At 35.7% G+C, this 17,307-nt stretch overlaps 2 protein-coding genes across 2 annotated transcripts in view; one reads left to right on the top strand and one right to left on the bottom strand.

Moving 5' to 3' along the window:
• LOC115216551 (ribitol-5-phosphate xylosyltransferase 1) overlaps positions 1 to 983 on the bottom strand; it is a 514,985-nt gene extending 514,002 nt beyond the window's left edge. The window contains exon 1 of the mRNA XM_029786009.2: positions 1 to 983. This exon is cut by the window's left edge and continues 758 nt beyond it. The gene's annotated coding sequence lies outside the window, so the exon portion shown is untranslated.
• A 1,109-nt stretch (positions 984 to 2,092) lies between these two features.
• The window catches only part of LOC115216641 (THUMP domain-containing protein 3-like), a 491,513-nt gene continuing 476,298 nt past the window's right edge, over positions 2,093 to 17,307 (top strand). Inside the window, exon 1 of the mRNA XM_029786127.2 lies at positions 2,093 to 2,521. Within this exon, the coding sequence (XP_029641987.2) occupies positions 2,321 to 2,521 (201 nt within the window). The 5' untranslated portion in view covers positions 2,093 to 2,320. The remainder of the gene's footprint in view (positions 2,522 to 17,307) is intronic.

Here is a 17,307-nt window from a genome sequence, read left to right as displayed (position 1 = left end):
TTTGAATCCTTGCAAGGATTTTTTTTTCTTTTAAAACAAGCGATCTATCTAGTTATCTGTTGCCGGTACTTGCTGAACGGTGTGTCTGTGCACGTACGTATAGTATGTGTGGATGTGTATACTATATGTAGCTATAGATATATAATTTACATGCAACACTTAAATATAGAATGCAATATACACCTTTAGCATTATTTATATATACGTCTGTGTGTGAATGTATGTATGTATATATGTATATATATTGATTTCTTTGATGATAACGTTTGCTTTTCAGCAATGTTGTTTAGTTAGATGTTGTTGTGAAGTGTTGGTGGTAATAGTGGTACCCCCAAATTGTGGTATTGGTGCTAATGTTGCTGGTGATGGTGGTGGTATCCCTCACTGCCGTGACACAGGTCCCCAAACAGCTCCAGTAAAGAAAATAATCCTTTAAAAAAGAAGGAAAACATACAAAGCTTATATGATCCGCTTACAGTTGCATGCTTACACCAAAAGTGTGTAATAAGTCGTTAGAGGGGAAAATGTAGTATTATAAGCCGTGTATAGTTTAGTCGTGCAATCGCTTATTGTTATTGTTATATATAATATATACGAATATATATATTGTTGTTGTTATATATATACACACACATATATATACATATATATATATATTGTAAATAGTCACAACTACTATCCTCCCTCTCACTGTTTTGCCTGCTTGGCCGTCGTCGTCACAATTACTCTGGTTTGTCTTGCAACCGCCACCATGTCACTTGGAAGACCTGGATGGAAAAAACTCTGTCTTTCTCTCCCACTTTTTCTCTCTCTCTGTTATTTATCTCTAACCAAACAGGAGATCGCAGTATACTCAACTACCCCGACTGCTACTGCAACCACACTTTTCAGCTTTGCTTTTTACTTTCCTCTCTCTCTCTCTTCTCTTTTACTACGATACCGTCAACAAATTAGCTTTTCCTGTTCTATTCCCGCCACCTCCTCCACCACCACTATCATTCTGTTTCAGCTCTACATTTCACTTTACCTCCTACTCTTCTATCACTCTTTCTCTGTCGTTCTCTTTACCTCCTACTCTTTTATGACTCCTTTCCTTTCAATTCTTTCTGTCTATTTCTTTTTACCTCCTACTCTTCTATCACTCTCTCTCTTTTCCTTTTATTTTCTCTCTCATTTCTTTCTTCTCTCTATCGCTCTCTTTTACTCCCTCACTCGCTTATTCAATTACTCACTTCTTCAATAAATTAACTCCTTTCTGTATGTACTATCCTCTCCCTCTTTATATAAACTGTATTAACTCTCTCTCTTCTCCTCCTCCCCTTCATATCAGTAATGTCAACATCAAATTCACTCCTCACCCTCTCTCTTCTTTCATCACATCTCCATCGTTCTCCCCCACTACCATCATTTTCATTCATATTTACAGTTGAGTTATTGCTTCTCTAAACTGTTGACTAAATTTTCCTTCTCTTCTTCTCTCGTGCTTATATATTGAAGGCTCGTTTGTTGAAGTGGATGAATAGCCATAAGTATCACCCAACATTTTTTTTCAAAAGATCGCCACCGATTTTAATCAGAATTTATACTTTCATATAAATCCCACCTACTCAAAATCCCCCAAAATGTATTTTCATACATGATCAGTTATATAATAGAATACTTTTCTTCTTAATTTTTATGTGTAATCTTGCCGTTCTGAAATTTTTGTTTTCTTTTTTAAAATTCAAAAGTTGCTACATTAATTGTTAACATTAACTTATTGTTTTTCATATGCATGGTTTTGAGTTAAGTTTTTAAAAAATGTTGATATTTGTAATAGCATTTGTGTATCACAGCATATAAAAACTTGTGTCATTAAATCTACTGAACTAATACATAAGACATGCATTTCTAATATTTTTTTCATTTTCACAAGACTAGTTTTAAAAAGTAAAAGATCAGGGCTTCATAAATGTAATGGAATTTATTCCATAAAAAACTACCGAAAAACAAGTACATGATTTATTTACTTTTTGGAAAATGACTGGTGAGATTCAGTTTCTTTATATTTTCTATTCTTTCACTCCATAAATTTACAAAAATAAAAGTATGCTTAATAATGTCAATTATTTTTATTGTTAGAAGTAATTATTTGTTTATCAAATGACTTTGATAAGATTGAATTTCGAATTTATTTTCTGTGTTAATATTAAAATAGAACTGAGTAGAAATTAGTTGTTAATTGTAGTTTTCACTCACTTTGAAAAGCTGAGAATGGGAAATCCCGTCTCTTAAATGACGTTATCATGTGACCATACAAACGAGAGTACAACACTCTAAAATGGCGTCCCCCATGAGTAGCCATGCTGCTTCTATGTTGACTGACGAAAACGTCGACGAATGGTGTCAAGTCTATTGCACAGTGTGTACCGGCTTCGAAAAAGTGGCCAGTGAGGAAGCGAAAGAAATATTAGGTGTAGAAGACGTTCGTGTTGGCCACGGACATATAGTGATACGCTTGCCCGTAAAGAACACAGCGAAGGTAAGGCCCATTGCAGCTGTTTTGTCAACAATTTGTTTTACTAAACTTCCTCTAACACTTCCATAGATACTACTCATTATGCTTACGTTTTTCAGAAGTACCCCGAAATGGAATAAAAATGTTGGAATGTATTTATTTATCAATTTGTTTCTTTTTCTCTGCTGTTTCCTATTTACACTTCGGTTAAACGTTGTTTGTTTACAAACATTCGACTATCGAGTTTCACCTATCATATTCCTGTCACATTTAAGATGGATTAAAGAACTATAAAATTATCATCGCTACTTGATTAGCATTTTTTTTTTATTGACTGTCAGAAAAATAAAGTATAAAATTTGATTTCGGCGAGATTTGAACTCTGAACGTAAGGGGTTAACTAATTACTAATTTTCGCCCTACGTGCTAACTTTTCTAGTAATCTACTGTTAGGGAACAAGCATTGTTAACTTGAGGCAGCTGACAGCTCCCACTCGTAGCGTCGTCATCTTCTTAAAAGGATAGCTTAAAAAAGAAAAAAAACTATGCTTACTCTTGTGTGTCGCGAGTTAGAATTTTTGCCAAAAACTAATGTTAAAACGAAAGAGGATGTCTCACTGTGGTAGGCTGACCTGCTAGAAATAAAATCCCCTTCAGGCCGCACCCAACCTGTCGTGGTATGCGTGTCGCTTTGGCAAGTGTCTTCTACTGTAACCTCGGGCCAATCAAAACCTTGGGAGACGGAAACTGAAAGAAGCCTGCCGTATATATTTGTGTGTGTTTGTCCCTGTAACGTTGCAGTTCGACGAAACAGACTGATAGAATAAGTACTAGAGTCGATTCATTCCTCAAGGTGGTGCCCTCGCATGGCTGCAGTCTGATAACAAACAAGCAATAGGTACAAAAGGAGCAGTGCAGTTTCCTCTTTCCTAGTGTTTAGAGAGGGGGGGAAGAGCAGGTTACATGACTGTTTCACATTTTTCTCAGGAGCTGTCATACACTGGTGCATGAACATGATGAACACATCCTCAAACCAGATATCTGGCTTGCTTCCTTGCAACAGGGCATTCTGGCTACCACTAAAAGTGCCCATGAACCAGGTGGTGATATAAAACCAAGCACCACTTAAGTCTATAACCCCAAAATTCCAACACAAAATGCACTGTAACCAATTCCTTGCTGCTTCTCTCTAACAATTTCATCAATTCGCTGCTCTGTAAAGTTGGCATTAGTCAGTTTTGAACTCACAGTGCAGAGAGCTGGAACAAATACTGCAAGGTATTTTGTCCTGTGCTCTAATGACTCTGCTGATTTACTGCCTCTGAGCTAAACAGTATCATCATTATTTAATGTGCCTTTATTCCTAAAATTATGTCTAATTTATTAAAATTAGGCTAAATGAAAAATAATTGATAAGACTGATGAAAACTCCAAAATCCAAGTTGATTAAAAAATAACTTTGAGACCCAGAATGGGAATGAGTCTAATCTTTTGTAGGTATAGTTACAACTGCTCTGAAAATTGGTAGAGAATGTTATGATTATCTGGGTGGAAAATGGTTACCAATCAGGCAATTACAAATTAACATGTGATTTACCCAGGGAAGCCTTCTGCATGAAAGGTGTAGTTAAGTCTAAATATAGCAAGCCAAATAGGTATAAATAACCAATTAAAATGAATTAGACATAGTTAAGTAGAAGTTAACATAATGTAGTGAACCAGAAAAATATTTAATCAAAATTTCACCTGAAATGGAGTGAAAGTCATTAGTTTTAATTATAATTTATCAAGAAAGAAATGGAAGATAATTCTAAGATCAAAATTAGATGCATTGGAGTGAGAGTGAACTGCATATTTGGTCAATATATATAACAATGCTGGACATGTTTTAGCTGTAGGAAGATTATGATGACAGCAGGAAATTTAATGAGCTGGTCAAGGTATCACAGTCATCAGTTTAGTTCTTAATGGACTAAAAATTGCAATCCCATTGAAATTTTTAGCATTGTCAACCATAACTTCTCACACACATCTGAGAAGCTTGATGAAGTTCACCTTGTTCATTCTGTTTAAGTGTTTTTTATTAGAAAGGGCATCCAACTGTAAAAACTATGTCAAACCAGAAGGAAAGGAACAGAGACATCATAGGGTAGAGGAACAACCTTTTATAGTTCCAATGTCCTGTTTCTCAAGCAATTATATCACACTATTTCATTTAGTCTAACTTGGGAAATGCTACATTTTGATTTCACTATTTTAATTTGTGAGCAAAAGAAATAATATTTAGTTTGATACAATGACACCAACAACATCAATACCTCATACTATCATTCAAAATTGGTGTAAAATGAAAAATTTAGATGCATAAGAGAGAATGGAGGGGAGGGGAAACATCATAGGCATGGATCTTTGTTGGGCAAGTTTTTTATATCTATACTATGTGAAGTTCAATCTTGCAATGTTACACAGCCAAACTGGTGCATAATGGTAAAATGCCCCATAAATGTGAATCCGAACGTATTAAAACAAGTTTCGCGTAAATCGGACCAGTAGTTACTGAGATATTTGGGGTTTTGGGGGTATAAAAGCCCCAAATGGTGCATAATGGGAAATTATTCTGAAAATAACTTCACCTTGAAAGGAAAGAAACCCTAACCTTTCCATTAGACACATTATGATGTGCAAAATATTTTAAAGTGAAAATGACTAAAAATATTTTGTAAAAGACCTGTTTGTAACCTCCATGTGAAACAGTTTTCTTCCATAGGTTTCTTTCAAGTGCGTTCAACGTATCTCACCTCCAAAGATATGGCTGCTATTTCTAGCACGCCCTGCTACCATGTAACAGCTGTTTGCAATACAGGTACCAAAATACCTGTTACGTGGTATCAGGGCGTGCAAGAAATAGCAGCCAAATCTTTCCTTTTTTCTGTGATTTTGATGTCATTTGTTGAAAGCATGCGAAATAACATGGAAAAGAAAAAGTCAGCTGGCCAATATTCTCCTTGATCAGAAGGTTAGTCCATTGTAGCAGCTGGCCAATATTCCCCTTGATTGGAAAGCTAGTCCGTTGCAGGGTCACCCATTTACAGCCGAATTGACTGGAGCAGCATGAAAATGTTTTATCTCAAGAACACAACATGCTGCTCGGTTGAGGAATCAAAACCCTGATCTTTAGATATTGAGTGCAACACCCTGGCCACAAGGCCACACACATACCATATTTATAAAACACGCTTTTCAAAAAATAATGTCTCAGAAAGTTGGCTTCTTTCCTATAAGCACTAAGTGTTTACAGGGTCAAGTATTACTGGTATGGAGTGGTTCAAGACATGGATAACCAAAATTGAAGTACATCTTAAGTTTGTGCTCCTTATAAGTCATCAAATGTGGTATATGTTTACAATATCCATCCACACACAAATGCATGCTATCTAGAAGATTTCACTGACCAGATATTGGTTACTGGAAAATACTTTCTTAAAGATCTACACCGAGGAATCTAACCCAGAAGCACATGGTTGCAATGCAGTAATGTTGCCCCTTCCCCTCTCACTCCTTCAAGGCTATCCCTGTGCTTATTGCATAATTTTGAAGTGAAAATCCCAAGTTAAAGACTGAGAACATCAACAACCAGCAGGTCGTTATCTCCATTATACCCAAGGTGTTATTTATCTTGTCTGCATTTGGTCATGAAAAAATAGATTGAGAATTATGTCTAGATTTTGGCAATAAAGCACAAACATTACAGAAGCAACAACACATTTTTATAATTAAAAAGTTCAGTTTATGTAAAAATATCTCATCAGCAGAATTATTATTTCACAGCTTCCAGATGAGAAGAAAATTATTTAAGAAAGCTGATTCATTTTGCCATATGTTTCTAATAGTCTGCTTTTATATGTCTACTCTGAATTAATAAAGAAAACTACTCAGCAGTGAATAAATCCAGGAGAGTTTGTTGGGTTTGGTTGATGGCAGGATTAGTGAAAGTCTATGTTTTGAATTGTCATCCACTCATACAACTACAGCTCAAGGCATTAGCCCCTTCTATTCCTCCTATCATACAAACGTTTACTGTCCAATTTTCCCTGCTTGCAGGGATCTCACAGATTTTTTTTGGCTGGATGCCCTTCCTGAGCACCAACCCTAACCTTTTCCCATGCATGGTATAGCCCTCTACCCCCCACCTCCACTGGATATGTTTTTATGAAAGATTGGAATCTATGTATTTATATACGCTTGTACATGTGTGTGTGTGCACATAAACATTTTATATAGGTGCATGCACATACAGTGTGTTCCATTAATAGCTTTGATCAGCCTGGGGCTGTAGCAGAAGACACTTAAGATGCCACCCAGTGGGACGGGATCAAAAACCATGTGGCTGGAATCAAGCTTCTTAACCACTCTGCCCAGATTGGAGTGCCTTGTGAACCTCAATTACCTGTCGTATGCTACACCCACCCACAGTTATCAGACTTAGTTACTAAATGCTGTTTTATTAATTCTGAAGGCTGCCACGTTAGGTTCCAACATGTAATAACTCATTCATTTTTGTAAATAACTATTTTAGAACTTTGAAGTTGTATGGTTTTACTCTGTGGAATTGGTTTATAACTCTGGTCTTCATTGGGATTATTGATCATCACTTTAGACTTTCACTGATGCCATTGTCATAACAATACAACTTGAGTAAGGTAATTATTTATTACCATGATGATTTAGTAACTTTCTGGGTTTTTTTTATCTAGACACATCAACAGCTTTCTAAAATAAAACAAAACTTCATATTAAAAAACACATGAAAATATAAGATAGCATAGATGCAGGCTTGGCTAAGAAGCTTGCTTTGCATGGTATCTTGAGCAAGTGTCTTCTAGTATAGCCCTGAGCTGATCAGAGACTTGTGAATGGATTTGGTTGACAGAAACTGTCATTATATATATTATCACACACACACAAAGGTTTCTTTCAGTTTCTGTCTACCAATTCCACTCATACAATGACTTTGATTGGCCTGGGGTTTTACTAGAAGACACCCAAGGTGCTATGGAAGCTTCTTAGCCTCACAGCCATTAGATTAACAGCATAGTTAGTGTGTCTGGAGAAATGCTTCTTATTAACTTTCTACCTTCTGAGTTCAAATTCTGCTGAACTCTATTCAGTTTCCTGTTCTTCTATGAGTCAATGAAATGAATACCAACCATCAAGTACCAGGTGACCCTAATTTGCTTATCTGTTTGGAGACCCTTGAAAGAAGCAAAAGTTTTCTACTGGATGCTGCTTCCTATCATTAACCCTTGTTTTGAAAGTGCCAAGCATCTGATTGTAATGTCAACAAAAGATTTCATTCAGCCAAATTCCTAGATGTGAATGTCATAATATAAGACTAAGATCTTTTAAAGATGCAAACAGGGTGGAAAGAAATTCAAATTTCATAGCTATTAATTTGATAGATGTCCCATAATGTTGAGGAGGTGTTGTTATCTATCTGAAGAATTAGACAACTATATTTTAAACACTTCACTAGGCTAATCAATTGTTTGGTAACACATAATGGTAAGCTCACCTGTCCTGTCTTAAGCATCCAATTCTGATAGGCAATTAAACAGATGATATAATAGAATCTAGACTTGGTATGTTATAACACTTTATTAGATTCTTTCAATAGCAATTTCATAGAAAATAAATCTTACTTTGACTTTAAAATAGCGTGCTTTATCTTGGAAATTATATTTTTGTCTGTAACCCATTGTATAAAGAAACAATAAATAAATAATAATTAGACATAAAGCACAAGTTAAGCTGCTAGCAATACAAGACTGCATTGTCGTTAGTTTCATTTCCTGGTTAAAGTTATTTCACTTCATTTATGTTATTAATGCTGCCTCACTTGAGAGCTTCACGGAGCCATTTAAAAATGTGCGACCTTTTGCCTATATGAGAAAACCTCTCTATGGTTGTACAGTTTGCAAGAAATAAAAGCTAAATTTCCTCAAATCCTAATAAAAGGTATTAAATTCTTATTAAAAAGGAAGTATGCATGTGACACTGCATTCTTAGACATACATAAACATAAGCTGATTACCACTAGAATACCTTTGATCTCAGGCCTTCCCTATCATGGCTTGGGTATATGATGTCTCGGATCACTGAGTGTTGTCAGCTTCTGTATGTGATGGTGTCATGGATCAACTGGTTGGAACCATTTCAGCTCTATTCCGGTTGAATACCAGCATAATTACAAGTAAGTTCATCAGATCTCCCCTTGTGCTAGGAATATTACAAATACTTGTATAGTGTGACTTAGTGGTTATGATGTTGGATTCATGATTGTTAGGTGATGGGGTTCATTTCTCTGACCAGGAAGCTTGCATTCTTTAGCAAAGCATTTCATTTCTTGTTGCTTCAGTACACCCAGCTGAAAATACATTCCAGGAGCTTCTGGGGATTAAACCTGGCAGCAGTCTGGTATCCCAAAGTCTGGATTAGTTCCAGACATGTGATCCTATAGGCTCATATCTTGATGGTCATCATGCTTTCACCATTCGTAAGAGTTGCAGTTAATAAGGGCATCAAACAAGGGGATACCATCTTTCTAAAGTTCTCCACTGATTCCCTTGAAATTGTCATCAGAGACATTAACTGGAACGGCAGCATTGGTGTCAGTGAGCCACTAACACATCACTTGATTCTTAGACAACATTGTCCTCATTGCAGAAACTTCACATTAACTGCAGATCATGATGATATCTGCACACCCAGAGGCCAGTAGTTGATGTCAAAATAAACTGCGTGTAAATGAAGTACATGTGGTCTGAAAATGTAGCACAAGGCTGAATAGTGTTGAGAGGCTGTGAAATTGAGATGAGTGGGTCTACTATGGACAGACAGTAAACGAATGCCGAAATCTCCTGCCAAGTAAGAACAGGGTGGAATGCATTAATGTTACTTCACCCTTTAGCATTTAAGCCAGCCATATCCAGCCCAAATCGTCTACCTGTTTTATGTTCAAATTGACCAGATCCAGCTTCTCACACATAACTTACAAGGTTATTGTAAAGATACACAGTTGTATTTTTGAAATCTTGAAGGTGTGAGATAATGCAATATCTATTCAAAACAAATGTGACTGAATAAGCATTGCGTTTGACAGAATAATCTGATGGGTTCCAGGCACAGCTGGGCAAGTCTTTTCAATTGTACCCTCTTATATGCAAGACATGGTTTACAATGAAGAAGGGAAAACATTGGCTAACTCTGACGATGAAGGTTATGGAAAGATCCATGCCAGGAATAGTGTTGTGGATGCATATCTGATATGGGCTTATTTAAGCAAAGTGTATTCTGAGTGGAAAACCAAAAGCACATGGTCTGCTCAGCCGAACATGTAACGAGGTTTACAGACAAGTAATGAACCTGTGCTGTTGAGTGATATCCAAGAAATCAGATCATTCATGATGACTGGAAGACAGGATAGTTAAATATTTCAGGTTCAAATGGAACAGAAGGCACTATCAAGAGAAGAATGGAAGCATATTGCAACCAGCAATGTGTAGGGACATCTAATAATCTAATCAAGAAAGAAATCCTGAAGATTACCAGAATCAGTTCAGCAATATTTCATAATAGACACAGGTAAATAATAATGTGGTCAGAAAGTTTGCTTCACAACTTGGTGGTTTTAGGTCATTCCCATGACATAATTCTTTGATCAATTATGTTTGATGGAAACTGTGCAGAAGCATGTCCTATATATTCTTTCATTATTTTGTTAACTTTTTGATGCTGTCATGGAAAACAAAAAAAAATTATCAAGGCATTGTTTGTATAGTCAAATACCCTTCCCATCGTTAACCCTCACCTATTTTTCAAGTAAAGGGGGTTTTCATTCTTTTCATTTTTGAAAATGCAGAAATAGAAATGATGGGCTTTATACAGTTTCTGTTTACCGAATTCAGTGCAAGATATTGGTTAACCAGTGCCTATAGTGGAAGATACTTGCCCAAGAAGCCTCCCATTGGAACAACTTAATCTGAAACCTGTTGTTGAGAAGCAAACTTTTAAGCTATGCACCTCTGCCAGTGACTATAAACCACACAACCTTACCTTCGTGCATGCACACACGTGTGTGTGTGGCTTCTGACCATTTGGCAAATGCTGTTCATATAACTTAGCAGTTTGGTTATAAACAATTGGTAGAATAAGTTAGACTGTAAGTGCAGGGACCAATTTGGAATATATAAAACCTCCAGCATGGTCACAATCCATTGACTAAATCCATTAAAAAAAGGAATGCACTCCTTTTGCACATCTAAACTGTTTTGTAGAAAAAGAAGGAAATGTCTAATTGTAATTGAATTCCATTCGCTGAAGGCTTACTAAAATATTCCTTTTCTTTAAAATTCTTCAGATTTTTCAATATATGTAATTTAGGAGAAAGGGGGAAGCTAATGTAATATATATCGCCTGATATCTGGCAGGTGATGAATGATCAATGTCTATTGGCTTTAATTTACGATTTTCATTTGTAAACCAATATGTACAAAGGAATTAGAATTTCTGTTTTATATTCCCCACTGGATTACACTAGAAAACCTCATTTTCCTTGTCTTATCATCATCATTTAATGTCCATTTTCCATTATTTTTGAATTCTTTTTAGAATCTGTTTATGAAGTGACATTGATATAGCTTATGTTTTCTCTCCCATTCTGTCTGTCTGTATTTCTCTTTGACTCATTTTATTGGACAGCTTTGCAGGTTAGAAGAACATTAACTTGAATGGTTCAGTCTTTTTATAGGCAGAGTCCTTTCCTAACACTATGCCCTACGCACATATAAATCATTAACAAATGAATAAATAAGTAAAAGATGGAATCAAATAGTATTTAGAATCAAGACATTATATTGGGTAAGAAAGAAGTTTAAAAATAAAATTAATTCTTGGATTTCCTTCTCTTTAAATGAAAATACAATCTGGAAACTAATTTTTTAAAATAGCAATTTGAAACAAAAAATATTTTTTTCTTTAATATTTATTAGTTTGTTTTTTTTCCTTTTTTGTCACTGGATTAGCAAACTGTTGAAGGTGTGTTTCGCATCTGAAAATCTCTTTAACACACTTCTAACAAGGATAAAATTGTAGTGACAATGCTGAATTTCCTAATGGATGAGAAAAATATGAAAATGATAGCTACAGGGGTTGGTCATGTCAGTGCTGGTCAATGTCCTGGATCTTTAATTATCAACATCTTCACTTGGCTGAAATATTCTCTTCTCTTTTGATGGTGGGTTCCTTTCATTCCCCCCACCCCTAAAGTAATCTTCCAGTTCATTACATATGCATTCTCATTCTTTTACCCTGTATCATTATTATCAATGTCTTTGATGTGACTCTGAAATATAGCAACTAGGATTAGTTTACATTTGTATGTGTGAGGGTCAAATTTAGACTCCAAGAAACTGAAGATCTGCCCTTCAACAATTGTAATACTTAGTGGTTTGGCAAAAGAGACAGAAAAAAAAAACTAGGGTCAATTCATTCAGCTAAAATTCTTCAAGGTGGTGCCCCAGCATGGCCACAGACAACTGAAACAAAGTAAGATAGATGCAGGCATGGCTGAGTGGTTGTAAAACTTGCTTTACAACTGTGGTTCTGGTTTCAGTCCTTCTGTGCGACACATTGTCTAGTGTCTTCTACTATAGCCCTGGGTCAACCAATGCCTTGTGAGTGAATTTGGTTGATGAGAAATGTGGAAGCCCATCGCGCGCGTGCGTGTGTGTGTGTGAGGTTACACTGCTTGATAACTGGTGTTGGTTAGTTTGTGTCCCTGTAACTTAGCAGTTCAGGAAAAGAAACCTATAGAAGAAGTACTGGAACTGATTTGAGTAAACCTTTGCATGTGGTGCCTCACAATGGCCAGTAAAAAGTAAAAAGTAATATGTGTATATCACCGTGACTGACCAGGCTATCAGATGTTGCTACACATCGCTGGTCACAATGCGCTTTGCATTGTTTTAGCCTTCAAATGACACCACCCCGCTGGCTAAGCAACCAGGCCAATTATGTGTATATGTGTATATATATATATATGTATAGGGATAAAATATGAAAAATCAACGAAAATGCACATTGCAAATAAAAAAAAGGTTATTTATGACAGGTAACGACATATATATACATTTAGATTGACTGAGGTAGTAATAAGAGTCATAAAAGTCATAATTATGAGATGATTATAAGATGATAATAAAGTAAGAAAACAAATGGTTTACGCCACAACAAAAAAAGCAAATGTCCTATTAGAAATACAAATAGCCCTGTGTAGATTGTTGCTAAGAAATGCTGAAGTCTTGCATTATTTGCCTTATTACAAACCGTACAGATTATAATTTTCAGTTTGTTAATTGTGTTTGTCTTTTTTTTTTTTCACTTGTATATAGTGTGGATTACTTTTAAGTTATTTTTCTGTGACTTCTTCCCTATATTGCAACACCAACAGTCCAAAGCCAGAGTGATTGATTGAGTGATGTGGTTGGCAAAGAAATACATGGTGAAAGCTGTAGAAGTGACCACCTAATAATTTGGTCATCTGATGATTTGTTCCCATTGTCTTGGGGTATTTTTCATCCAAGTTTCATTTGAGTTGGTACTTTGTAACAGAGTAGTAAAAAAGTTATATTATTAGCTGTGAAAAAAATATGCTTCATACAACTGGCGCAGGAGTGGCTGTGTGGTAAGTAGCTTGTTTACCAACCACATGGTTCCGGGTTCAGTCCCACTGTGTGGCACCTTGGGCAAGTGTCTTCTACTATAGCCTCGGGCCGACCAAAGCCTTGTAAGTGGATTTGGTAGACGGAAACTGAAAGAAGCCCGTCGTATATATATATATGCGTGTGTGTGTTTGTCCCCCTAGCATTGTTTGACATCCGATGCTGGTGTGTTTATGTCCCCGTTACTTAGTGGTTCGGCAAAAGAGACCGATAAAATAAGTACTGGGCTTACAAAAGAATAGGTCCTGGGGTCGAGTTGCTCGATTAAAGGCGGTACTCCAGCATGGTCACAGTCAAATGACTGAAACATGTATCTATCACTTGCTCACTCTCTTATCTGCTGCATGTAACTGCCTTTAGTGTATCTCTTTCATTTCACTTTGTTATTACTCCTTCCAGTTCTCTCTCTCTATTCTCACTTCTGTTTCCTTTCCACATGAATTCATCTTCTGTGATCCCCTCTCTACCTTCTTTCCTCTTGGTCTTTGTGGCTCTGCTTGAACAGAAACCTCGTAACAGTATAATGAGGTCTCTTTTATCTTGCAGGGTTCAAGACAACCTCACTCATGCTGGTGCCACAATAAGATGCATCCTGTAAAGTGGTTAAATAAGTAGACAAAATAGGGTTCGAAAGGAACCTTTAGTCTTATCAAAGATATGGCAACTTCTATAATGCTGCTCCGTGGTAAAATGCACACAGGGAACTTTATAAATTGGTTGATGTTAGGAAGGACATCAAACTGTAGAAATCATGCTAAAATCTCAAGTCAAAGATGGTTCCCTACCATATAGGAGGGCATTAACTGTGTGTCAGAGTGAACTTCAACTATGATGATCCATCCAGCCCATACAAGCATGGGAAGCAGATGTATAATGGTGATGATGATGATGATGTTCAGCTATAAAATGAGAAGTTCTACCAATGGCTGGAGGTGAACTGTTCACCTCTGAACTTGAAGTGCAATTTTCTTTTGATATGTTGCTTTGAATTCCTAAATAAAATAATCATTTGCTTTGACTAGACATGAGGTCAACAACTCTATAAAGTTAATACATAATTAATTGAATCAATTTTAGTAAATCAAAGATCAATATTGATTGCATTTGTTTCTTATGACTCAGAATGGTTTCATAGTTCTTCACATTCAGCATATTTGCATGTATTGTTAGAATTGTTCCCATTTCTAAGAATTCAAACATAAGAGATGGGTAACAGCTGTGTTCATCACTTCCATCAAGTGGGCAAGAAGACATAATAAAAAGGACACACTAACTGCAAGATGTGTTGAGAGAGAAATAGTAATGGCATGGCTGCAAAAGAAGTCTTTTCTCCTTGGGGAACATTTTTATAAAGGTAGCACTTTCACGCCTTCCATAAAAGCTGCACTGGGGCCCAACAGGATGGGGTTGTCCTAGATGGCACAAACTCTGGATGTGTCACTCTGGTTTAAAATCTTATAGCAACTATATGTTACTGCTGAAAGAGTTGGTAAGTGATGGGTGTTCATATCTAAAGCTGAAAGAATTTATTTACAAATAAACAATTGTGTTCTTAGCTCTGACACTTCATCTTTTGAGGAAGAAAAGGTTGTCCTAAGATTTATGACTAAATTAAGTGGTCCTCTTTAAAAAAAAAAATAAATACCGAGTTTGCTGAAGGTAGATTTAGTACTTCAATCTACACAATCTCTGCTTGTTCATCAACCTCATAAGAAACTCTGAAGAAGCTCTTTCATTAGCTGTTATCATAATCTAACATCCACTTTTCCCTGCTTGCATGGGCTCCTGTTGCCAACCCTCACCTGTTTCCAAACAAGGGAATTTCCTCTCATACTGAAGCACGTTTTCCTTGCAAGACTAGAAACAAACAATATTGCTACAATGTTGATGATGCTTGCTTACAACAACCGTGATGCCTAGACAAGGGTACTTAAATACACACATGCATTTAATTGCCATGTATATAAATATGTGTGTCTTTACACACCCACACACACAAGCTTCTTTGAACCCCACACCACAAGGCTGGTTAAAGCAAGCTTCTTAACCACAGCCATACCTGTTAATAGTAATTATTTCAACATGGTGAATTAAAAGTGAAAAAGAAAGGAAAGGTATTTTATTCATAGTAAAGTAATAATATAATTTTTTTTTTTTTTTGTTTGGGATACCGTATTAAATGGTGAAAGAAAAGGGGCTGTTGCAATTTCAAACAAACTGGTTGGCATTAAAATCTTGTCATTGGAGAAATATGATTGCAACTGTTCTTTTACTTCCAACATCTGTTGGTTATGAAAATAATCTTAGATGTTGGAACTGTTGTGATAAACACAGTAACAGCAGCAAGAAACCAGTTAAATTCTCCTAGCACTTAAATACCAATGATTGTAAGTTTTTGTAGAACATGATTTTTAGAATTTTGTTTCTCAAGTAAATTAGAACATCAACAACAAAATGGAAATATTTTGATTAGCAATCTCTGATTAATGTTAATTTATTCAAGTGTTTGATGTGTATTAAACTTTGGAAAAAAAAAAAATTACAAGTTTTTCTTTTTTTTTTTCTTTCTTTTTCCTGTTAAGCTGGTAGTTTCCACCTGATAAGATTGCTAAATGAAGTTAATTTATCAAATGATAGCTAGGAAAATAGACAACAAAATATCAGCTTATGTCAAATGAAGCAATACTTTTTTTTTCTAAGTAGAGTAAGAAAATATTAGTTTTAGTTGAAAGGAGGGACATGCCCCTGGATAAGCATTGACTGGCTACAGCTATAAATATTAATTTTGAAACATAACAATCAAGTGATTTCCTCCTATTCATTATAAAAAGAACTAATTTTTTTCTTGTTTCAGTTATTGGATTGTGGCTACGCTGGAGCACTGCCTTTACAGATTTTATCCGTCAAATCAGCCCCCTACTTATTTAGAGTCTGGTAGTCATTTATCAGTGTCTTTTTTGCCAAATTGCTAAGTTATGGGAACAATCTAATAGCAGTTTTCAAGCAGTAAGACACACACACACACATGTACACCTGCATTTGTGCATGTACATGAAGACATCTTTGACAGACCAGCCAGTTTTTATTACATTCACTCACAACACACTGGTTGTCGTCAGTCTATGGGTGAAGATACTTGCTCAAGGTGCTGCTCTCTAGGATTGAATCTGAAGTAGAGTGGTTGCAAAGAGAACTTCTCAACCATACAGCTCATATATAAGCCTAATGCATGAAATTTGATGTATAATTTAGTAAATTGTTTTATTCAGGCACAATTTCCTCATATTTTTCACCTTCAAGTGTGTGTGCATATTCACAATGGATTTCCATACAGTTTCTATCTCCCCAATTAGCTGGAGTGGAAGAGTAGAAAATATCAACTGTGGTTTGAATTGAGTTAAAAACACCTTAAAATGGAATGTAATAAATGAATAACCTACAAAAATGAAAAAAGTTTCATTGATGTGTTGTATCGTATGAGACAAACATAGTAAAGCGCATAAAATGAAAGCATTACTCTCAGATGTTTTTCTTACTTATGAGGAAAAAATAATTTTAACTGTTTTATTGTCTTAGAGCATAGTCAAATCAGTTTGGAAGTATGGTTAAATTGGAATCTGTGATATAGTTAATTATTGTTTTTATGTGCAACATTCATATGACTCACTTGAATGAGAGTAAGAATTGCTGAGACACTCTTCCACTTAGTGCCAATCTTCATTTTCTTTGATTTTAAGTTTGAAATAAATTTAGATAATATGAAATGTATACGGTTTTTAGTAATATCAAGCTTTCAAATAGCTGGTTCTTAAATTCAATGTACAAATCAAGAATTGTGTTAGTGCTAACATAAGCTGAGTAAATAATTTCTTGAAAAGTACATTTGTGGCTGAATGAGCATTTTGGGTGAATAGAATTTCCAGGCTGGATGAAAGATGATCATTCTTGATACTGTTAAAAAATGATGCACTTAATAGTTGAATAAAAGACTTTAAGAGAATAATAATCTTAATATTTGTGATTACTCACAGA

This window comes from Octopus sinensis, linkage group LG10 (assembly GCF_006345805.1).
Source record: "Octopus sinensis linkage group LG10, ASM634580v1, whole genome shotgun sequence".
In the NCBI taxonomy this organism is placed as follows: Eukaryota; Metazoa; Mollusca; class Cephalopoda; order Octopoda; family Octopodidae; genus Octopus; species Octopus sinensis.
The sequence above is the reverse complement of the archived record's forward strand: the minus strand, read 5'-3'. Positions and strand labels throughout refer to the sequence as shown.